General features: G+C 36.8%; 1 protein-coding gene across 2 annotated transcripts in view; it reads right to left on the bottom strand.

Annotated features, from left to right (window-relative positions):
- Positions 1–4,267: 4,267 nt before the first annotated feature.
- Positions 4,268–24,192, bottom strand: part of KRIT1 (KRIT1 ankyrin repeat containing) — a 35,361-nt gene continuing 15,436 nt past the window's right edge. For both annotated transcript variants that reach the window (XM_072651498.1, XM_072651499.1), the window contains 9 exons: positions 22,163–22,319; positions 21,487–21,594; positions 15,241–15,397; positions 12,938–13,089; positions 10,239–10,405; positions 9,652–9,739; positions 8,710–8,916; positions 6,334–6,450; positions 4,268–5,817 (listed from right to left, as the gene is read on the bottom strand). In XM_072651498.1, coding sequence (XP_072507599.1) covers positions 5,749–5,817; positions 6,334–6,450; positions 8,710–8,916; positions 9,652–9,739; positions 10,239–10,405; positions 12,938–13,089; positions 15,241–15,397; positions 21,487–21,594; positions 22,163–22,319 — 1,222 coding nt within the window. In that variant the 3' untranslated portion in view covers positions 4,268–5,748. The remainder of the gene's footprint in view (positions 5,818–6,333; positions 6,451–8,709; positions 8,917–9,651; positions 9,740–10,238; positions 10,406–12,937; positions 13,090–15,240; positions 15,398–21,486; positions 21,595–22,162; positions 22,320–24,192) is intronic.

The raw sequence follows: 24,192 nt of genomic DNA, 5'->3' as shown, positions 1-24,192 counted from the left end.
CAGCTAAAAAAGTCCCATGTGAGATTCTACCTAGTGGGTTTAGTAAACTTAGACTGAGATTTGCAAATTGCATCTGCATTTTCCCAGGGAGTTTTGCTTCATAATCTCACTGAAGCCTGAAGACTTATCCCATTTATGGGTACTACATATCAGCTTTATTTGCCTTCTGCTCCAGTCCCTGAAAGTCTGCATTGTTGTCCAAGTTGTGTTTTGGTTGACTTTTTTCCTCCTTCAAAGATCTAAAGTAGTTTATAGTACATGTGAATAAACTAACATTTAGAAAAAACCATGATTATTATTTTATTTGCAATTCTAAAAAGAGTGCTATATGCTTATATGAACTTGCTAAATTAAGAGATGAGACCTCAATTTACTAGAGTTTCAAGTCAGATTCTTTTTTAATTTAAAAAGGTGACTTCTGAAATAGCTTGAAACTTACTTTTCTTATCAAGCTACGGATAAATCTGATCCTTTTGTTCCTTTTTAAGTGTACTTTGAGGTACTCAAATTCGTTTCCTTAAGCTTTTATTAAACTATATTAACAAGTGGCCTGGGGTAGATGCCACCAAAGGAGAATCCAAATTTTTCTTTGAAAAATGGGATGAAAATTCAGGGAGATGGCTATTAAAATACAGTCTCACATTCAATGGCATTTTTCTAAATCATTATCAAAGAAGGTTGTTACAATATATCCCTCTGTTCCTGTTTCTTTCCTCTATTTGTGTTTCAAATAATGTAAGCCAGAAACACAGGCTTTTCCCATAAATCTTAGTGAGATGTGGTTCTAAAATTTAATTGTGTACTGATTGGCTGTTTACTATTCCAACAAAACTTATAAAAACCTTATTATTTTGATATCTTACCAAGAACAGCAATAAAGCTTCCAGCATCAAAAATTTGAAAAGAAGCAAGAGTCTGGTCTACATAGTTATCAGATCTCAAGATTTTATTTGGCTAGATCCTGATTATTTAGTTAAGGCTCTTGAATTATCCACATGATAAAACTTGGCTTCCCCATCACCTGGCATACTTCTGCTTGACCAGGTACCCTCTAGCAACAGTAGTTAGTATGTGTACACAGGTCATGAAGTCAATTTTAAAATCAATCAAGTAATCAAGAAGAGGGAAAACACAGAAGCAAATGGAGTATATGTAGCTTGTCTTTTTTCTTCAGATGAAGTGCAGCTAATTTTTCATCTGTTTTATCTTTGGTGTTTACTTCTGCTGTGTACGTGGTTAATGTAAGCTAAATTTAGTAATAGCCTAACGCGGGAGGGTGTTTGTTATGAAACATCATTACAACATATGTGAAAAGTCAAAAGGAAAAGATGTGTGGATTGTTTTCGGAAGGCTCACATTATTACTCCCTATAGAAAGGAAGCTCCTTGAAGTCATGGCTAATTTGATTTTGTCAAGACACGGTGCCTCACATATATGGCTGCGAGTTATGAGGTGATGATATAACACATTTCTGTGGGTGGGGGAGAAGATAATAATTTGTAGTAACTTGAGGAAATATTCAATATATCTAGGAGGTTCGATTATTTTAAAACCAATTATCTTGGGTATATTTATTACAACTATATTTTTAAAAGTATGCCTTCAGCTGTCACTTTTCAGTAGAATTCTCTTTTACAGCAAAGTATCATTAAACAAATCTCATCATTATGCCTGCACTGTTTCACATCTATAGTCTATAGCACTCTATTGAGAAGGGATACATTTCATTGTCAGCTAAGAGTCTGGATTGCATGGATTGGAGTTCCAAAGTCGTTTAGCCTCATCTTCCTTTACTTTTTCATGGTCCTTATGACCCAACCTGCCCACCAATGCCTGACAGGTACATGTCATGCTCATCCTCACTTCCCCATCTTTGTACAAACCAATCCTACTGCTCTCTACCTAGCCCAGTTCTGACACACCCTTCAAAACTTAGCTCAGCTTTTATCTTTTCATGAATTCCTCCAAGGACTTCATTTGCCCACAGCCCTCCCTCCTTCCTTTCTCTGAATTCTTTTAGTCAGTACTAGATACTCTGCCATTCCCTTGTTCAGTTGTTTCAATCATGTCTGACTCTTTGTGACCCACTTTGGGGTTTTCTTGGCAGAGACACTGGAGTGGTTAGCCATTTCCTTCTCCAGCTCATTTTATAGATAAGAAAACTGAAGCAAACAGGGTTCAGTGAATTTGCCATTTACTAAACCCCTCATTGTTTCATGTGCTAATTCACCTAAGTTTTGCTTCTTCCTACAAAATATTCTTATTTTCACATTTCTTTTGTAGTCCACATTTTACCAAGCACAAAAATGTCATATTAGTCCCAATACAGGCTGTACTTTAAAAAAAATCTGGAATACGTAAAGCTTGAGAGGGGGCATATATACAATTGTGCTCCATGGACAAGTCTTTTCCTGGTGTTACAAGAGTGAAGGTGTCACAAGAGTGAAGGAAGCAGATCTGTCATGGTGGCACTGTCTCAGGTCCTTAGATATAGTAGGTATCTCATTAGAAAGCCCTTCCTCCCTCTTTCCCTTCCCACTCAAAGCTAAATATGGTTCCTAGGAAGTGGGGAGTGAGAGAGGATCTCTGGGAATACACTTTGCTAAGTCAGCTAATCAAAAAGCATCGGTTAAGTTGCTTTCTAGATGATAGGCATTGTACTAAATCTTGGGGAATTTAAAAAAAGCCTTCAAGGAGCTTACATACTAATGGGGGAAGACAATAAACAAATAAGCAGGTACATACAAGATATACACAGAGTAGATGGGCGGTAGTTTGAGAAGAGAAAGGATTAGTAGATGGGGGACCAGGAAAGGCCTCTTCCAGGTGGAATATGAGTTAAGATTTGAGGCAAGGAAGACAGAGATACTAAAAGGTAGAAAGAGGGTGTACAGTCTCAGTCTGAAGGACAGCCAATGCAACAATCATGGAGCGGGGCATGTGGGATGATTGAAATCCTTGCAAGAGAACAGAAAGTACACCAAGGTAGCCAGATCATAGAATTTGTGGTGGGGAGTAAGGTAAGAACAGAAAGGTAGCAAGGGTCCAAGTTGTAAGAAGTTTAACAGAGGACTTCCTATTTGGTTCTAGCGGTAACAGAGAGTCATTGGAACTGACTGACTAGCAGGGGTGATTAAGATCTGAGCGGAGGATGGATTGAGTGGGGAGAAACAAGAGGCCTCTGTAAGGGAGGTTACTGTATGAGTAGAGATGCAGGGACGTTCCAGGATGCTGCAAAGGTCAAAATGGCAAAAGCTGTTAACAGACTGGATGTGGGGCTGACTGAGAGTGAGGAATCAAAGATGACACCTTTTGTCCTCTGAAGTTTTAGGTTGTTTCTTAGTTGCAGGTGTCACTCTGTGGAGCTAATGTCAAGGAGCTGGAGAGGGAGAAAGTAGCAAGAAGTGCCAAGCTTTGTAAATGGATAAAGGATTGCACTAGGTGTGAAGCCTGAAGGGTAGGGAGGAAAAGATCAAGTGAGTGTCTCATCTATATTAGCCTTCTTGTTGACACAGAACCAGTTTTGTGGTCTGAATACCATATGAAGTGGTGGTAGGGTGCTTAACCTATCTGGGACAATCATTGCTCTATTAGCTTGGTGCTCCTAAAAGATCCTAAATCTCAACCAAAGTGATTTCTCTGGGGGTAGTGAATGAGAGGTTTGCATTTGTTCCTACTGCTGAGGCATCTGCCAAATCTGCACAGATGGCAGAGTGAAAGCAACTTAAAAAGGATGGGGAAGAGGTCGAAGATGGGGTAATTACATCTATTGTACCACTGTTCCATGCAAAGGCTTAAGACTGAGAAGAGAACTGGTTTGACATCAGCCCCACCCCGAGTCAGTCTTCCTCCTTGCCCCACCAGATCTTAGAGCTTTTAGAAGTGATAGAGGAAATGGCTAGAAGCTATGCATTGGTTAACAAGAGTTGAACATTTGCTTATACTAATCTAATTGATCAGGTTTTATGTCATGAACTTATGCAAGTCTTCTTCAGTGTATATTTCAAAGACTTCATTTTGGGGTGGGACCTATTGATATAGTTGAACTATTTGGTTCAATACTAATGGGAACTAAAATGCATAGTTTTTATGCATTTTAAGACACACCAATTTTAAGATACATGTCTTTATGTCAACATATTAAAACCTACCAAATGACCTCTTATGTATATTGCTCTATTGACTGAACACAAAAATTTTTCTTTATTTTTCATGTTACCCACATATTTATTGCTAAAGATCATTAATAACTGGGAATACACAGGAATATATTTAAATCTTTAGAAAGAAAATATTTATTGTGTTAATTATGTGATTTTTATGGATATGGCTTTCAATATTTTACATAATGAAGCACCTGGATAACATTTTGAAGTTGAGAAAACATATTGTATTGAAATACCATAAGCAGCTTTCACATCCCAGTGGGACCCATGCTACACGAACCCTTCACTCCAGCCAAACCAATTTACCTACTTCCTATTTACCCTTCCTATTTTCCCATCTTTGTACCTCTGTTTAAAGCTTAGCCTTAGAATGCTTCCTTCCTTTACTGTAAGCACACAAGCCATTCAAATGAGATTGAATTACTTTGCGTGCTTAGGTAAGCTTGCTACATGTTATGCTATATACACTATATCTTTTAGGGCACCGACACAGATTTGTATCTCCCATAACATTCAGCATTATAATTTTATGTCTGATATGCTTGTAACAGGTATGAATAAATAACGTCTGCTTGAAAGAGTATCCTAGGACTGAATTTAAAAAATTACATAAACTCTGTTTCTCCTCTGAAACTTTAGAACTCATTCTACAAAAATTAGCACATGGAATTTTACTGAGTATCAGACATGCCACTACTTTAAAATGTTAACTCTGAAAAGCAGAGGTTACATATGCATATGTGCGTGCATGCATGTGCATGTGTGTGTATTCAGACTGCAGAATAGCTAAAACTAACATTATTGCCTTGGAAACACTTTTATTCATTGCTGAAAGACTAGTTTCCAAGTTAAGCATAGAATAATCAGGTTATTCAACTTTCACATCAGAATTAACTAAGTAACTGATTTTCTGATGCTATACCTATTCTGCACCATAAAAGAACAATTAATTCATAAAAATAATTTAGGTACCAATAAGACAGAACTCTTGACAATCTAGTGGCCATCATTTACAAAATTTGCACTTAATTTTAGAACAATCAACACAATTATCCTCTGGATTCAAGAGGGAAAAAAATAAACTCAACATACTTTTCAACCAAAGTTCTGGAAAAAAGTTACAAAATTTTCAGATTTGAGTAAAATGTCTTAAATAATATTGTTGCATGGTTTATGTATAGAAAATACATTTTTATTTCATTAAATTTTAAAATTTCAAGTACCTTTTGATATAATACTTCAAAAAAGTATATTAAAAGTTTTGAATTTTGTGATAACTACACTCTAAATTCTCTAATAGTTAATAAGAAATTTCTGTGTAAAGTTTAAAATTTGATTTATCAAACATAATTTGCTAGTAATCTTTTTTTGGTGTCAAAATTAAAATGGCATATATCAGAGAATAAAAAAATCAGTTATGTTACACACACAAATACACAAAGTAACAGATTCTGTACAAAATAAAAAATATACATATATAATACAACAGACCAAATATCTTGATAAAGCTGATATTCTGAGACTGTTTCAGCGAAAGAAATCTGTGTTCACAAGACTCCTTCAGAATCACTTTTCTTACTTTTCATTCGTTTCTTTCACTAGGCATTAACTGTCCATTAAGCTTCAAGAGCAGTTTTACAACGAGACCTGCCTAAAAAACATGATGTTAGTATGAAGTTGATCGTAAGATAAAATGTATAAAGTACCTGTATGGCAAAATAACATTTCCTATTCTTTTGAAAGCAGCCTGCTCCTTGGCAGAAAGCTTTATGAAGCAACTAAGAAACTGAGTGACTATTACCTACTGGGGCTGCTGAAGGGACTGAAAAGTGGCCCAGGTGGATGAAGCTATTTGGCAAGGAAAAGGAGATGAGTTGTTGGTGCCTTGGAAGAAGAGCAACGGAATATGGCAAACCAAGATAAATCGACAGGAAAAGCTAGGAGGCATTAAAGGCCAGCTCCAGACTTGTCTCGTCTAAGTAAGGTTAGAGCTTCATATGTTTTAGAAGGGCTGCCTCTCCTCACTTAAATATGTCATTATTTTAAGGTAAGCAATTATGCTGGAGAGTCTTCTTGAAGGATTATCATTTTACTTAAAAAAGAATGGGCTTTCATAAATATGGTAATTTAGTTCTATCAATATCTCTAACATTGAAGCAGGACCTACCTGTTTGGTGTGTACTATAAAGCTCATTTTATTTTCTAGACTGTGAATTTGAAAGCAGGTATCAGCATCTCCCAACTGCCACATAAAGCAACCATACTTGAGACTGATGAGTAAAGTCTGCAACGAAATCAGAAATGGTCATTGACTCTGGATGGCATCACCAGTGACAGCCAAAGCAGGTCTTCTTGGTCTGTGCATCTCATTGAAAAACTTGTAATAAAGACTATGTTACTTCACAATGAGTTCTACAATTAATAAAAGGCTTGAATAAAATGAGAAGTAGAAAGCATTATATGTCACGTCATTAACGTCAGCTATTATGATATTATATGTAAAACTCTTTGTGGAATGGGGTTACACAGAGACTCTCAATAGTTGCATGTGAAAATGACCTTTAAATCATTTGAACCTGTCATATTAACAAGAAACATTTGTTTATTGAGTTTTAAGAAAAAGTGCATTGAAAAATTAGCATACTTTCCTTTCTGTAAGGATAACAATTCATCCCTTTGACATACATCATTTTTCCAAAGGGCCACAAGGACTCTTCAGTCACAATGTTAGAATGCAAAAGGAACAATGATAAATATTTTGGTATTTTAGTACACTTAAAATAATTCATTTATAAAAACTTCGTGGCTTTATTAACATCTATGTGACTTACATGTAATATTCAACATGCCTATTCTTATTCTTAAGCACTGAAGTACTTGGAATAAACAGTTAGCTCACACCTCCCCCACCCCCATTCTCTAAATGCCAGCAGAAAAATTTTTTCTGAAAGATGAGAACCATTTGGGAGAAGACTATTTTGGTCTATGTTTTTTTTTTCTTGCACAAAGTTAGGTATTTTACACTGCTTAAAAAGGTTATGAACTATACATTCTTCATTTTACATTTAAGACTGAGGCAAGTGACCTACCACTATCATGGACTTTTTCCTAGGAAAAAAGTTCTAAGGAAATGCCTGGAGTTGATGCTAATTCTCCCTCTATACCTGTATCTCACTATACTTTCATCTATACTTCAAATATCTAAGTTCAAAAGTGATGAATTTTGTATGAAAAAGCCTGCAATCTTTTTAAGGACGCAAATGGTCTTTTAAAAGATGCTGAAGCTGAAGCTCTGTGGCCACCCTTGCTATCAACCTGTCCAAACATCACTAGGTTGGTACGTGAACAAAAGACGTACAAGCTATTAAAAGGTCTTTCCTTAAAAGCTAGTAGATTTGCCAGAGTCTCTCTGTATCCCAGAAACAGATTCAATCTCTGGGAACTCAGGACTACCCCTCTGCTACAAGGCAGTCTCCAGATAGGTCTCTATGGAAGAAATACATTTATAGCATAATAAAATAAGAAGCTCATAATGATAATCCTTGGTCAGCAATTAAAGGTTAAATCAAACTCAGTATATTTTCTTTAAGGATAACTTCTACACACTAAAAACTTATCATTTTAGGAAGGTTTCCATAAAAAAATGTAGAAAAATAAAAGATATGTCACTTCTGGGAGTATGTTTCAGTTATCTGGAAAACTAGAAAACTAATTTAATAAAAGTTCTCTTCTTAACAAATCTGAATTATGTAAAGAAGTTAAAACTAGTTTTTAAAACTTTAGTTTATCACAATTATTTACTCCTTACTTCAATCTCAAAGGCAAAAAATATTTCCTCCAAATATATTTATGACTCAAAAAATAAACTGAAAAGATTTCTTATTAAAAATGATGATGCTACAGAACACCGTACACAGCGACACCATGCGGTGATTAACTATGGCAGACGTAACTCTTCTCAACAATACGACAGAAGACTGGTGATGGAAAATGCTATCCACATCAGAGAAAGATCTGCGGAATGTGAATGCAGATCGAAGCAGACTATTTTCACTTTGTTTGTTTTCTTTTTCATGGTTTTTCCCTTTTGTTCTGACTCTTCTTTCACAACATGAGCAATGCAGAAATATGTTTAACATGACTGTACATGTATAATCGACATCAGATTGTTTGTTATCTTGGGGATAAGGGAAGGAATGTAGGCAGAAAAATTTGGAACTCAAAAATTTTACAAAAATGAATGTTGAAAACTATCTTTACATATAACAGGAAAAAAATAAAATATTAGGGAAAAATGATGGTGCTACTGAATAGAAATGGGCATAATGCAGTGACTAAATTTAGAGCCTCATAATGTATATTATAGTAAGTTTTCTGTCTCTCATAGGAAAAAATGTTACAATTGATAAATGATTTGAAATTTTAAAAACTTAAGCCTTTATATGAGATATTAGGCTTTTTAAAAGTTAGCCTATTTGCTATTTTAACTGTAGATAGCCCCTACTTCACATGAACTGTCAAAAACAACAGAAAACTTATTTACCTTAGTTTCCATATTGAGGAGATGTAATCCTTTTATGTTCACGCCTACATAAACCCGAATGACTTTATGGCTACTGGAACTTGCTTTGGTAAATACTTGTCCTGTAAAAAACGCTGCTCCGTATGTTGGAATTTCCCAGCAATTCTGTAAGAACATGCGCTGAAGGTGGTGCATTTCCTTACTGACACCTTCACTTGTGCTAAGATTCTAGAAGCAAAGATGATGAGGGGGAAAAGAAAAAGTGCATAATAATAACAATAAATAATAAAGTAATAATGATAATAGTAAAGTTCACTGCTCTAACCATCCCTTACACTGCCACAAAAAAAGCAATTTCACAAAACCAGGATTATTTCAACTTGAGAAAATTATTAGCATCTTGAAGATTTACTCAGATTTTGGTTGTAAAGGGCCCCCTGGTGCCCCGGAACTCCTCTTTTCTAGCAGATCTAAACAATATATTTTAAGAGGAATACAAGAAAGGTGACAATTACTTATGTAAAAACACATTTCCCTCTAATATGTATGGATTGCTAAGGCCACTGATTTGGTTGGTGGGGGCATCCCCGCCACCAAAATCATATAATCCCTCTGTCAAATGACAGGCGTGTACCACATGTTTGTGAGGTCCCTTTAAGCTTTAAATCTAAGACCCTCTAACCCAAGGGTGGGGAACTGGTGGGGCCCTCCTCCTCAAGTGCGGCCCTTCGACTGAAGCCGAAGGACACATGTGGACTCAAAGCTGCAGGTTTCCCACTTCTCTCTAACCCTTCAGTGCCTTCTCCTCTCACAATTAATCTCAGTTCCAAGAATGACATCGACAGATTCACTACGTTTGTTTTGGTTGTGAGATTATAAAATTAACAAAAGTATTTTTAAATTCCAATTTAATAAAATACCGAGTCACATATTGAGTTTTACATATTTGTACTAAGTGTTTACCTTGTATTCGTGAAGTATTCTATTTGTCCAGTGAGGTGCCTTACTTTTCAATTTGGTGATTGGAACTATGGACTTTAGATTTTCTTCACTATAAAAAACATATCAACACAGGTTAAATAAATAATCTAAACAGCAAAGTACAATGATCCTGTCAAACATATGATTAAAATTTTAGGAAGAAAATATTAACTTCAAGCTAAATAGCTAAATATAATGTAAACAATCTCACATAAGTTTCTTGAAGGCAGGAACAGTTTAATTTTGCCTTTGTCTCCCTAACATGTAGCACAGTGCTTGGAACACAAGAAGTCCTTGGCAAATGTCTGCTGACAGTTTGATCTGTACGGTATCAGAATGCTCCACTTTAGAAACCATCACTCTAGCCTGCCACATTCAATTTAAAGCCCTGCTATTTCCTTCTGTCAGTAGCCCTAATACAATCCATTGCCCCTTTGACTCCATGGAGCTGCATAATTCTATACCAAACCAACTTCTTCAAAACGCTTATGAACATTACCAATAGCAACTGGAATGTGTCTAAATTAATCCATGTATCTTTATGTAATCAATGTCATTTAAACACTTACTTGAGAAAACCTTGTTTGTGTTTTTTACTTTCATAATTCCCATAAACAATCTGCAACAACAGACTTGCCAGTGTTATCAACTTAGCATCAGGAGATGTATAAAAGCCTTTCAGCAAATTATATCTGGCTTCATCAAAGAGAATAAGAATGGCTAGTGGGTCTTCAATCTTTACAAGGAAAAAGAAAAGTATGATTAACATACTACATTTTCTTGTTACAAAGTCAGAGTAACTTTTCACTTCATGGGAAAAAGCTAAAGCTACAACTTGAACATTAGTGAGCTATTACGACTGAAATGAACAGTGAGGTTATAAATATGGATAATTTCCAACATCTAAATTAATTCTAATGCTTTCCTAACATTATATGTTTATGCTTTGTATGACCTTAGGGTAAAGTTTCTAAATACATACTTACATCAGTCATGTAGAAATGTTTCTTTTTTGTTCTTCGAAATAGGCAAAACTTAAGGCAAATATTTCACAAACACTATAATTTATAATGGCGAAAATAGTGGTTATTTTTATAGCGTACATAACTGAAATGCAAATGTTCATTTATTTGCAATACTTTTATCTAGACAGCTGGTGGTAAAGTGGATAGAGGGCCAGACCTAGAACAGAAGAACTGAATTCAAATCTGGACTCAGACACTAACTAGCTACGTGATTCTGGGCAAGTCACTTTACCTTCTTGCCTCAGTTTCCCCATACACAAAATGGGGATAATAATAATGGCATCCACAACCAGGTTTGTTGTGAGAACTAAATGAGGTAATAATTGTAAAGCACTCAGCACAGCGCATGGCATCTGTAAGCGTTAGTAAGAGTCAATGCTATTATTGTAATCAATATACAAAGGATGTTTTAAATATGAACATTTACATTCACACTTTTCATCTATTGCCTTTGTAACTTACCATGGACTCTCCCGCATTCCTGGGCTGCCTTATGTCTTTGCCTCCCCCTGCTGGAAGCTCAGGTCCCTTTCCAGACAGCTCTGCCCTATCTTCCCACACAAACCTTTCCTAATCCTTTTCTGCTCCCCTGCTCCTTGTGTTTTACCTTTCTGACCCCCCAATCATGTGCTGCTTCCTAATGTATACAAAGGCACTTCATCGACAGGAGTCATTAGCAGAGTGCCGGCCCCTCAAAGGACAGAGGCTGTTTCATTTTTGCCTCTTTACTCAGTGCTTTACACAACAGTGCCGTGTACACAGTAAGAACTTAATAACTGCTTACTGAGTTAAGACAAATAGAGGCATATCTGAATGACAATAATTCAGTTCACTCTTGATCAGGGCATAATTTATATAATTTGTGAATTATCCATGTCATCTTCCGCTTCTTCCTCCCACTGCAGCTCAAAAGTATTCAACTCCTACTTGTAGCTCTGATGGGAGAAAAAGTTGATATTTCATGGATCTATGAAATTTATTTTACGCTGACAGTTTTCCAGAGATTACATGGAGATTTGTTTGAATGCTAATATATTTGTCTTTATGAATAAATGATGTCCTCTTAGGCAGCAATATGAGAAGGTAGGATTTTTTATAACTCTGGACCAGCAGGCATTTTCAGTTGTGTCCAACTCTCTGTGATCCCATTTGGGGTTTTCCTGGGAAAGATACTGGAGTGGTCTGCCATTTCTCCAGTTCATTTTTACAAATGAGGAAACTGAGGTAAACAGGGCAAAGTGACTTGTCCAGGGAAACACACGGTAATAAATGTCTGAGGCTAGATTTGAACTCAGGAAGATGAGTCTTCCTGACTTCAGGCCCAGCACTCTATGCACTTTGGCACCCCCTAGCCACCATAAATATGGATAACGACTGAAATGTTTTTTACTTTATTTGCAAATACTTTTAAAAATGAAAATTCCTCTAGAAATGAGATGGGGAAATCTGGGCTATATCTTTTGCTGCCATGATGCTCCTTTATCTTGAAATGATCTATTCAAACTTCCACAGGGACCACCTTCAATCAGAACCTCATACCTATCTTATCTGCCTTCTGGTGGATCTCAGTATCAGGTCTTTCCTTTGTCAAATTCATCCACATATAGCAGCCAAAATAATCTTCCTTGAGTGCTGTTTTTAAAACAGCATTTCTATTTTTAAAATTCTGCTTAAAAACAGGTTTAAAAACCTGTTTAGGAATCCTGTTCCATTTCCTAACTTTCTAGCCCAACAAGCAGGCAGTCTACTAAATAGACAAGATTCTGTCCCAATCTAGCCAACCTTGTGTTACTAACAAGGGCAGATTTTCTACTTTAGAGAAGAAAACTATATGGTTGTTAAATATCTTCAAACAACTTTCAACTGTTTTTTCAATATATAATTTCCTCCACCCAGAGAGTATTATCCATTCACATTCATTAATCCCTATCCCCTCCTTTTTAAAACTTAACCTCTTTAGGGAAACATTCTCCAGTCAGTTCTACAACAATTATCAATGCTTTATTCTGTAAATCCTCAGGACTTTTATACCTAGTGTGCAATGTATTAACCTACAAATCTCATGCTGTAACTTCATAATTACTGTCAACACTTGAAAGTATTTATTCTGTTTATCTATCTCATAGCTTCTCTGGTTAACTCCTCTAAATTTTCTGTATCTGTCCCCAAGTACTTGGTATAATGCTCTATGGGGGTATGTACTCAATAAATGGAATCACTGCAATGAGGATTTATATGCAAACCTTTTTCTCAACTTCCAGTGGAAGTCTCACATCTCTTCTTAGGAAAAGTTGTGGTGTTTCCCTCTGAGGATCCAAATTTGTCAATTCATTCAGTATTTCTGGCCAATCACGAACATGTTGTAAGGGTTTGTGATAAGGCTTCAGCTGAAGGCCTGAAAAAAAAAATCTTTCCTTTTATAAATGACTACATAACAGTGAATCAATCATATCCATGTACAGGAAGTGCAAGGCAAGTAGTTAAACCTAAATACTGAATTCACACAAATTAGGAGACACAAAGGCAGTAGAATCACCAGCATGGAGCCTTCAAGAAACACTTGAAGAGCTTACCCCTTTTAGCAGGGTCATGTCTGGGGCAGATGCTCAGCTATGTCAGAGGTAGCAAAGTTGGGAAGAGAACTTGTTCGGTTTCTGTATCATGGGAAGAAAAAAACGTGATGTGGTAAGGAGGGAAATGAGAAAAATGGTATCTCCTCTTGATTTATGGATGACCAGACTAGCCAGCACACACAACTAGGAGAGATTTCCTATTGATTCATTTTAAAATTAGAGATGTGACGTGGCAACTAACGGGTGTCTCTTTTCTGTATGGCAATATGTCTATATTCTGAAGATATGAATAAAAAACATGGATAAAGAATCCTAATTTCTACCCAATTAACTCTTTTTATGAATTAGTACTCTACATTTGGCTATCTGGGCTTTCTGCATCTTCTCTACTATAATAAACACTTGGATTTTTAAAATGAACTTGATCTGCCAGATTTATATCTCATAATATAATTTTAACAGTGTGCTATTTTTTTCCTCCTTGAGTGGCAAACTTAAACAAGTTCCCATCTTGAAAAGTGAAAATTTTTTTGAAGTACTATTATATACATACAAAATAAAAGAAAAACATCTTAGATATGATCACATTCTATATCGATCCTCTGTACATACGTGCAGGCATACACGCGCACACACAGACTTCAAAAGAAAAACACATCTTCCTCATCATTCTTTGTACTACTTTGTCTCTTTAAATCCAAGTTTTACCAAAAAGAAAAAAAAATTATCTTCTAATAGTAATTTAGACATAAGAGGACTAGATTATGTTTTCTTATTGGAATACATTTCTTAAAAACTTCTGAAAATTTCTGCACAAAGCTCAATTTCCTCAGGAAAAAATAGTTTTCACCTTCAGCTCTTTATTTCATTCAATAATAAATAGTACTAATTCAAAGTTCTTTATCTTGAAAAGAAAATGCAACCTCATTTATTCCCTTTCTATTGACTCCTCCCTAAACTAGGGGATTATAATGTATTGTAATACTAAAATAAATATGGAATATTGCTAACTATAATGCTAAAATTAATAGAAGATAACGCCAAACAAATTATACAAGAAAAGAGCTACTTTTCCTCCTGGGCAATATGACAAAAAAATTCTGAGAGACTGGGTAATTCTGGGTAAATTAGAATCAATTTTATTGACTATTTATTGCCTATAGAAAGCAGTCAACAAAAAAGGCTCCTTGTCCCCTCCATAGTCAAAGAGAGCAAACCTCTTGAACCTTTCATATTTATAAAAATATGAAAAAGGGTTTCACCTATGGGTGAAAATCAGCTCTGACTGGTCAACAAGGGAGTGAACATTATAATGGAAGGTAGGCTATAAATTAAAATAAGGGTCTTGGGGTACATGACCTGTGTCACCCAAATCTTGGTTAATAGTGACATATTTCCATGTCACTTGTTAAGGCAGAAAGAGAATCAACACTTCCCCACACCTGTCTGGAGAAACACAGTGAGCAGGAATACACCCATTAGCCCAAATTCAGAATTTCTTCTACTGCCTGTTAAGAACTTGACCTGAGTCCATTTTTAAGAACAATTTCTCACACTGGTTGGTTTCTGGATGAGGAAGCAGAAAAAGGGAAAAGCTTTGGTCCTAACATAATAATGAGTTATTAAATAGAAGGGAGAAATATTGATTCTCACAGCAATCTGCCAAAAACGAACATAAGAGTCATTTTTCTCAGTAAAGATTCACACATCATTTCTTCCATTTTACAGATGGATGTTGTTAATATTAAAAATTCTACCTAATCTTAAGAAAAATGGGCAAGTATAGAACAAAAGAAATGGCAAAGAAGAGATGGTACAAAGAGCAAAATAAAACCAACAGATAAGATTGTAGAAACAGTTTGAAAATGTTGGATTTTCAGTTTTGTAACCTAGTGTCTAGATCCCAAGTCTAGATCCCAAGGCATTATTTTAAATTTAACAACAATATTTACAATATATAAAATTTTTCTTACTGAGGTTCTCTGAACAGATCCAGATAGTGAAATACTGTTGCGTTTCATGAGAGAGGCGCATTCCTTCCATAATCTGCTGTACAGTGGTATTGTTTCCATGTTTTAGTTCAACAGAACGGTATGATCCATCCATTCGGTATATCCGTACCTTTTCATACTACAGTAAAGAGGGAAACCATATGCTACATTTAACAGATTTCTAATATGGAGAAATCATTTAGACTTGTTAGTGTTCAAGAATTTGCTGGCTACATTCATGGACAATTATCCCAACTACTAGCTTCTCTAACCATTTATTGTATACAACTTCAGGATACAATCAATTACCTTTGTGGCCCAAGAACTATGCTAAGATAATGGTTCATTTTTCATGAAGGTAAATTGAGAAAGGTTAAGTGACTTGCCCATTGTCACACAAAACACATATCCCACAGGCATACTGTCCCCTTCTTAAGCTTTCTACAAGAAATTTAAGAATCCCCAAAAGTTGGCATAGGAGAAATCTTTAGGAGGCTCCATTTAGTAGTCTAAACTCAATGAAAAAAATTTGGTTAATGACTTAAAAATCAGTAGATGATGTGAGCAAGGATGAGAGGAGGGTGAATAGATTTCAGACTTTCTTGGCCTTATAAGAAGGGAAGAATGGGAGAAAGGGAGGGTTTTAGGGAATGTGGTATCACAGAGGAAAGCCAGATTTATGTTAAAGATAGAAATTCAAGTGCATAGGGAATTTCTGGACAATAGAGTGGAGACCCCCAAAAGGCACAGGGGAAGAGCTTAAACAATGAGTAAATTGGGTCGGAATGGAACTGAGAATGAATAGGGGTAAGGGTTGCAGTGGGGTTAGCATAGGCATGCCACTTGTATCACAAGCAGGATGACCACGACTGGGGAGACAACACAACAGGAGGTTGACTGCTGTGATATAATCTGGAAAATTAATTCACCCCAGAATTACACTAATTGGCTGTTTCCCAGGGTGAGTCTTCACAAAATAATCTTTAGGGGTGCGTTAGCTCCCTTACTGAGGGAGGAGGACCCCCAAATCTTTGTCCTGATCTTCTATCATTCTCAACATTTGAACCCTTCAACCTTGGGTAAGAAACATTATCTAACATACATAGTCACTTCTGCTCCAGGCTGCTAAGTCTCAATAAAGAAAAACACAAACCTGAGTTGATTTCACCCACTACAAATTCATGATAGTTAACCTCAGGTGGGCTGTCACAGAGGCTCAACTTTTCTAGTTTACCTTCACTAGATTTTTATTTCATCCTCGCAGCAACAGCTCCAAATCTTCTCTTCTTGCCTCTAACCCTGCTCTTGACCTCCACACTTACAACAGGTGACCTGGTTTAGTTTACTCTGTGGAGAACAGTGGGCCCATGGGACCTGAACCTTTTCAGCAACCTTCCCCACTACCATGTACTCTACCCCCCCCCATTCTCAAACTCTCTGCTTCTTTCCTCCCTTTCTTCATTCCTTTCACTTGTATGCAGAAGTTCATTTTCATCAGGGTGCTCCACCACCTCAACAGCTGAGCTCATTATTTTTACTCTGTTTTAAATAAGTCTAACACGGAAGGGCAGGAGATAGATGGAATGGTAGACAGACTAGAAGGGTCATGTATTAGGGAACTTTTGGAGGATTAGAGAGAGTTGAGCATCTTTGTAGACAGCTGAAAAAGTACAGCAAGATTAAATGTGTAAGAGAGAGAAGACACCAAAGTGAGGTCATGCGGGGACCAAAATGGCAATGTTAGGCATTAGCCTTCACGAAGAGGCTTCGCTGACAAATGCATTAGAAAGCAACAAAACAAATTATTTTGTAAGTTTTGTGAGAAAAAAAGTGTTACTTCAAGGGGAGAATCTGGACAGAGAAGATTACTGGGTGTGGTGACATTTGTTTGGTCTTTAAAGAATGGATGTTCAGTAGGTAAAAGTGAAGGGGAAGGGCATTCCAGGCATGGGAAATCAGCTTAAGCAAAGATGTGGAGGTCAGAAAGGAAAGTGCGTATCTGAGACGCAAAATGACCCAGGAGGTTTCTACCGTGGTTGGAGGGGATGAATGCGAATAATTCCCAATAGGTGTGAATTGAAGCCCCAATTTAAAATAGGTAAGACAGCAAATGGTTTGATTACTGACCACTGAAAGAGGAAGATAGAATGCTGGGCTTGGAGTCAGGAAGTTCTGAGTTAAAATCTAATTTTTAACATGTGGTAGTTGTATGACCTTAGGCAATTCATAAAACCTCTAGAGATATCTCCCATAACCAAGACCTATCTAATAAGTCACAGAAGAGTAGTGACCTCTTGGAGAAAATTCCCACTGACACAGCTCCTTTGGCTAACTGTATAGTGACTACTGGGGAAATGCAACACTTCTGCATGTCAAAAATACAATTACCAGAGGGTAATACCAACAACTCTGTAATAATTTAAAATAACAGGATTTGCTCCAAGTCTATAAAGATACATGCATAACTGTCCAGTACATCCTGATTATACATGGGACTTCTATTTACTCTAAAGCATAGACACACAGTTACTTAATGAATGTTTGCTGATTGTATGTGTTTTGTGTTTGTGTATGAGAGGCGGTGCAGCAGAGTGAATGCACACACATCACATTAAAATGCTACTGTATAATAAATTTGGTCTAAAACGAAATAACATAAGGTGTAACAAAATTTTTTACTTAGCCTAACTTTTTAGAACGTTGAAAGGGTTTTAAAAGTACAGCTTATTGATATCTTTTGTCTTTCTAAGTCATTTCACTCTCTCCTTCCCAGAAGGGCAAAACCCAAAGCAGAAAACACAAGTCTCTTTTAATTCTCCCTTTTGCCACTAGATGGTGAGCGCAAACAGCAAATCTGAACGAGTGAAAGCAGCATACACGAATCCAAGTAGTGTTGAGTGAATTCGAAAGGCAAACTGAAGATAGCTAAAAAAGAAGAGGGCCGCCTGTAGTTTTTTCCTTTGGCAGTATTCCCACTCTGTGCCCTTCTCTTTTCTCAGGATCTAATCTGACTGACACCAAGAATAGATATTATAGGGCAGTGACATGTATCTCAAAGAATTAAAAAAATATTTTTTCAAATAATAAGTTTTCTCTTCCTCCCTCCTCTCCACTGAACAAAAGAAAAGCAAACACCTATAACCATGTAATGTGAACTTTAAAGCCCCACTCACTGGTGAGTGCCCAATGGCCTGACCTAGGGCTTACTCCCCATGCCAGGGCTGGGAGGGTGGGGACAGAACATCTCATTATTGATAAAAATGCATTCCACCCCATCTCATAAAATATATGTTGTATCATAGATTGATAACACAGAACTAGCTCATATTGTGCTAGAAATGGGAGTTTGCTGTAATCCTAACAGTGATCTCTCCACTTCTCCCTGGCCTTGACTTCTGTTATGGACTCAGAGAATTAATAGTCATTTGACAAATTAATGTATATTATAATACGCTGTAAATACAGAAACATGTTCAAACAAATCCTATGGAAAATATATTTGCAAACATGTGTTCGTCCTTGGCTGCCACAGAAGACCATGCCCTCAGAAAAATAATGACATGACCTGCACTTGACTTTGTTTTCAGTGAGGGAGGGCTGGGCAGGTCACCAGCCTCACTCCTCCTCCAGAGCCATCTGAATCCAGTGACCAGATATTCATCAGGATGACTGGAGATGACCTAGGATGAGGCAATTGAGGTTAAGTGACTTGCCCAAGGTCACACAGCTGGTGAGTGTCAAGTGTCTGAGGTGAGATTTAAACTCAGGTCCTCCTGACTCCTGCACTGGTGCTCTATCCACTGCACCACCTAGCTGCCCCTTTATTTGCAAGCAAGAATAATTGTGAAAGAAGGATTAAAGAATCTAGGAAACAAAAGTATATGAAACTAGGAAGTTTGGACTAAGAAGTCCTAAGCGAGAAATGCTGAGCATCCTTAGGGGAGACTATGGGTAGAAGAGACTGATGCCCTGAAGAAACAAGAGCTTCCAAGTGAGCCAGAGGTAAGAAAGCCCAGTGTGGCCACACAATACTCCTATCACATGGTGGGAAGGTCAGGAGAAAGATGGTTGCCATGAGGCAACTATAGGAGAAGTCCCAAGGGTACAAAGGTCAAATACTGGTATCCCTTTAATTTACTACTTGCTATACTATATTAACATCTCTTGTGCCCTTGACCTTCTAACACGCAAAACAGAGAATCACAGATCAAGCTGGATTCAATCCAAGCCCTGGCAAGATCTTGGGACTCGTCCAGGATCTGAACCAAGGTCCTTTCAACCCTGATACTAAACCCTTCTGTTGCTCTATGCTGCTTAGTCACTAAAGAAAAAGTCACAAGGCTAAGCTCCTTCCATCCACTACAAACTCAAGGTGTGCTAGGATTCACAAGTCAAGTTAAAGATGTATTCATGGAAAAAATAATGCTGTATCTGCAAGGAAAATCTATATTTGGGTGTAGACAGAATAGTATAAATTTTTGGAATTACAAACTATGGGTTCAAGTTCTGCCTCTCAAAGTTTACAGAATGGTAGACCTACTCAATGGAATGTAACTAGGTTCAATCCAAAGACTAAATAATTAGGAATCTCCAATATGGGCACTGGGCATCCAATTATATACTGCCTTCCATTATGCCATGCTTTCCATATGTTAGCCTTGTTTTCCTAAATGGACTGGGCAGGGGCCATATTTTATTCTTCTGAATCCTTAAAAATACCAGCACAATGCAAAGCGCAGAGAAGTCCCTCAATAGATACCTGGTGCTTGATAAGAAAGACTGGGTTGAAAATGCTTAATATAACAATTTAAGTATGAGTTTTCTTTAGAAAATTATTTTCCATAGTTTTTCAAATGGTTTATTTTGACATAAAAGTCTAATATCAACAACATTCTTATACATGTCTAAGTTTCTCTTAGTTGTTAATAATCCTTTACTATAACACTTACGACACTGATGCCTCACTGTGGTATGGAAGTGACCCTATGTTCTTAAAAGCTACACCAGCAAAGCCTAAGTTATAAGTCCTACTAAGATTCAAAAGCTCAGAGCAGTCTGCCCAATGTTGTATGCTATGCCTTATCAGAGGCTCACTAACAGGCTGTGTCAGATCATTTAGGGTAACAGTACCTCTCTCCTTCTCACAGGGTAATGGATTTACCAGCCCCAGAAACTCTTAGGAACAAAGTAAGAGAAGGTCTGTGATCTACATAGCTGGAGAGAGTACCCACAATGGAAAAAGTATAGATTCTTTAAGTGCTTGAGAAACACTGTAAATTTAAATCACAATAAATTTCAGCCCTTTTAGCAAAACAATACATTAAACAGCAATGTGTATCTAGAAGAGGCAGCTAAGTGGTAAAGTGAATAGAGTGCTGGGCCTGCAGTTATCTTCATGAGTTTAAATCTGGCCTTAGACACCTATTAGCTGTGTGACTATAGGCAAGCCACTTAACCCTGCCTGCCTCAGTTTCCTCATCTGTCAAATGACTGGAAAAGGAAATGGCAAACCATTCCAGTATCTGGATCTTTGCCAAGAAAACTCTAAATAGGGTCACAAAGAGTCACATATGACTGAAACAACTGAACAAAAACAAAAATCTAAAGGGACAAATGAAAAATTATTGAACATTCTAAGAAACAGCTAAATGCAATGAAATCTAATTGATTTGTCTACCTATGAGTGGTAACCTGCCCTGAACCAAAATAATGAATTAGTGAATTTTTAAAAGAAATATATAACTTTTAAGCATGTGCAGTAACTTGAGATAGTCTTAACATAGTATTCCTTAACAGAAATCTTAAGGAGCAGGTTTTGTTTTAATGAAAACATAGCAATTTTTGAAGCCTCTGAAGTGGCTGACTCTACCTAAAAAAATGCTGACTCTACCAAAAACAAAAATATTTTAAGTATTTCAAACATTCCTTCTAAAAGTTTTATATTTTTGATTTGTCCTGTCAATGGAAAGTGTTTGCCAAGCAAAAGCAAATGTCAGTACAGAAGAAAAATCACAAATATGGAGTTACTGGAGTAATTTAATGAGTGTTTACTAACATGTAAATTCTAATCACCCAGGAGTAATATCCGGCCCCTTGCCTCAGACCTGGAATTTGAATATTCAGTGGCTTGCCATCAATAACCTGTGCGACTTTGTCAAAGACTCCTAAGTAACATATGAACTTAAAAACATTCAACAGATCAAATTGGTTTAAAAAGACAACTCCTACTGGTTTATTTATGGCCTCCTTCAACAGCTTGGCTGTCTCTTCCCAGTCATTCTGCTTGTTTTCTTCACAGACGTTTAAAGGAGATCTTCCTTGTTGGTCAATAATATGCTGCAAATAGAAGGAAAAAAGGAATGCAAGCATCACACTATTTTCTAAGCAGAAAGCTTACGAATGATTCCTAGAGTTTCCCCAATACCTTCAGCTTTGACTCTCAATAATACCGTAGGACAGTATTAATGTGCCTTAATTCACAGCTACTGTTTACTATACTATGCTCTTCAGTCTTCAGTCTGTCACTTAGGAAGTTCTGAAGTACTTACTACTTTGTGTATGTTCAATACACGGTCAATGACTAATTTCAAAAACTTCATTCAGTATCTACTATTTTCTGATCATAGATACAACCAATGCTTTACAAAAGTTATTTTATTCTTCTCTTAAGAAATATTAACATGCATCCTAGAAGCAGAAGGAACATTTTTATTTGAAATTACCAGAATATTGGTTAAATTCTTAAGCACAAAGGCAAAATTTGCATATAAGTACAAATTGTTTTCATCTACATGTATCAAATGATGAATACCTCTCAATATCAGACTCTTGGATGGGCTACCATTGAATAATGTTGTATTATTACTTGTGTAGTCACTATTTTTGAAAAGTAAAAGTAACTTACTCTGTCCACTTCTGGATGGTTTAGAAGGATTTGTACTATTTCAACATGTCCTCCTCCAGCAGCAAAATGAAGGGGAGAACTGAGCTGTCCATTTAAGAGGTTTGGATTACATTTTCCTTTTTCTAACAGCATGCGAGTAGCCTCAACTTTTCCATACCTACAGAAAACAGAACTTCTTAACTAAAAAAATCACCTGTGATTTATTTTTTAATCCTATTTTTAGACAATAATTCCAAAGATTGCTAAGGTTTTCTAGGACATACAACAAGGGATTAAGACATTGACGTAAATGTGTAGGGTGGCTAGGGGTTTCTTCTGAGTAGTTCTGGTTCGAGTGTTTCTATTTCTGATGAACTGGGAGAAGAAAGAACTTCCAATATAAATTAGGGAGAGAAATACAAAGTAAAACAAAGTATAAGAAGGTGCCTGCCTATGTTGTTGATCGGTTGTGCCTTACTCTTAATGACTCTATTTGAGATTTTCTTAGCAAGGATACTAGAGTAGTTTGCCATTTCCTTCTCCAGATTATTTTACAGATGAGGAACTGAGGAAAACAGGGTTGATTTGCCCAGGGTCACACAGCTAGTAAGTGACTGAGGCTAAATTTGAACTCAGGAAGATGAGTCTTCCTGGTGTTCTACTCACTGTGCCACTTAGCTGCTGTACCTTAGAAGGTACAGATAAATAAATATGTCAGAATTTTTAAATGAGGCAATTTAAGTTAAACACTTAAGGGCCCAATTCAAAAATTGCAAAACATCCTTAAGAAAAGAAGCTCATGAAGAATGTTCATTTGGCCCCAACAATCTGATGTCAACTAGGATTAGTTTAGTTTAGGTTAACGAAGTAAAAATAAAAATCAATAAATATTCATTAGATATCTATTAGTGCAAGATACTTTTAATTCCCAAGGAACAGACAAAAGAGGTATAAGGTAAGAATTCCTTTCCCTAAAGGAATTCACAATGTGGATGGGGAAATAAGATATAAACATGAGAAAACTTAAGCTATACAAGCTTTAATTAACAACCTAATACAACAGTATAGGAAATGTTATAACGGAGCACAAAAAATAATATAGAAGTTCAAATGAGGAAGAAAGCACTTTAGGCTAAGGTAGTCAGGGAAGATTTTACAAGAGAAGGGGGAAATGAGTCTGAGTCTTGCAGACAAAACTGGACAGCTTGTGAGGAAGGGGATGGGTGTAAATGATCAGGGTGAAGGAGCGAAGTGAAGAATTAAAGAGAAGGTTAAAGAGGCAGTGCTTTTTCCGTAAATGCCTTGGTAGTAGACACTCCCTCAATCCATAGCTCACAAAGCCACCAAAATAATCTTTCTAAGGTACAGTGCTGACCATGTCAAGCTCATATTCATTTGGGGGGTTTCCTATTGCCTTTAATTAAAACACACTCCCTTTACCTGGCTTAGAAGATGCTCCTGTGTTTCTCTGGCCTTCACATTACTCTACTCCATGCACTCTAGCTGGATTCTAGTAAAACCTAACTACAGATCAATGGAGTCTGATATGCTCCTGCCTCTATGCTATCATGGGGCATCCTTCATGCCTAGAACTTGATCCCTCCTCATCTCTGCTTCTCACAGTCTTTATCTTCTATCTAGGTTCAATTCAGGTGCTACTGCCTCTTCCATTAAGCTTTCCCTTATCTAGCACAGCTCAGTGATCTCTCTTTCATCTTTATGTAAGACACTTTTTATCCCCATCACTCTCTGCCTTGTATTGGTTTATCCAAGGTACTAGTCGTATCCTTTCCTATAGCTTTTCATCCTTTCTCTGATAAAATAAAAAGTTTCTGAAGGCAAGGACTTGTGATATTTTTTTTAATCTCTGTATACCCAGCAACTTGCAAAAAGGCTTTATAAATATTCTAATGGAGCTGTGATGTCTCTCATTTGGGAATCCTCTCCCATGATGCAGACTGGAGTCCACCAATCCTGCCTTTTCTGTGAGATACTTGTCCATGGTCTCTCCAAAGTTCATCCTGGGAGTCCCCTCCAATGAACTGGGGTCT

This window comes from Notamacropus eugenii, chromosome 3 (genome assembly GCF_028372415.1).
Source record: "Notamacropus eugenii isolate mMacEug1 chromosome 3, mMacEug1.pri_v2, whole genome shotgun sequence".
NCBI lineage: Eukaryota > Metazoa > Chordata > Mammalia > Diprotodontia > Macropodidae > Notamacropus > Notamacropus eugenii.
The sequence above is the reverse complement of the archived record's forward strand: the minus strand, read 5'-3'. Positions and strand labels throughout refer to the sequence as shown.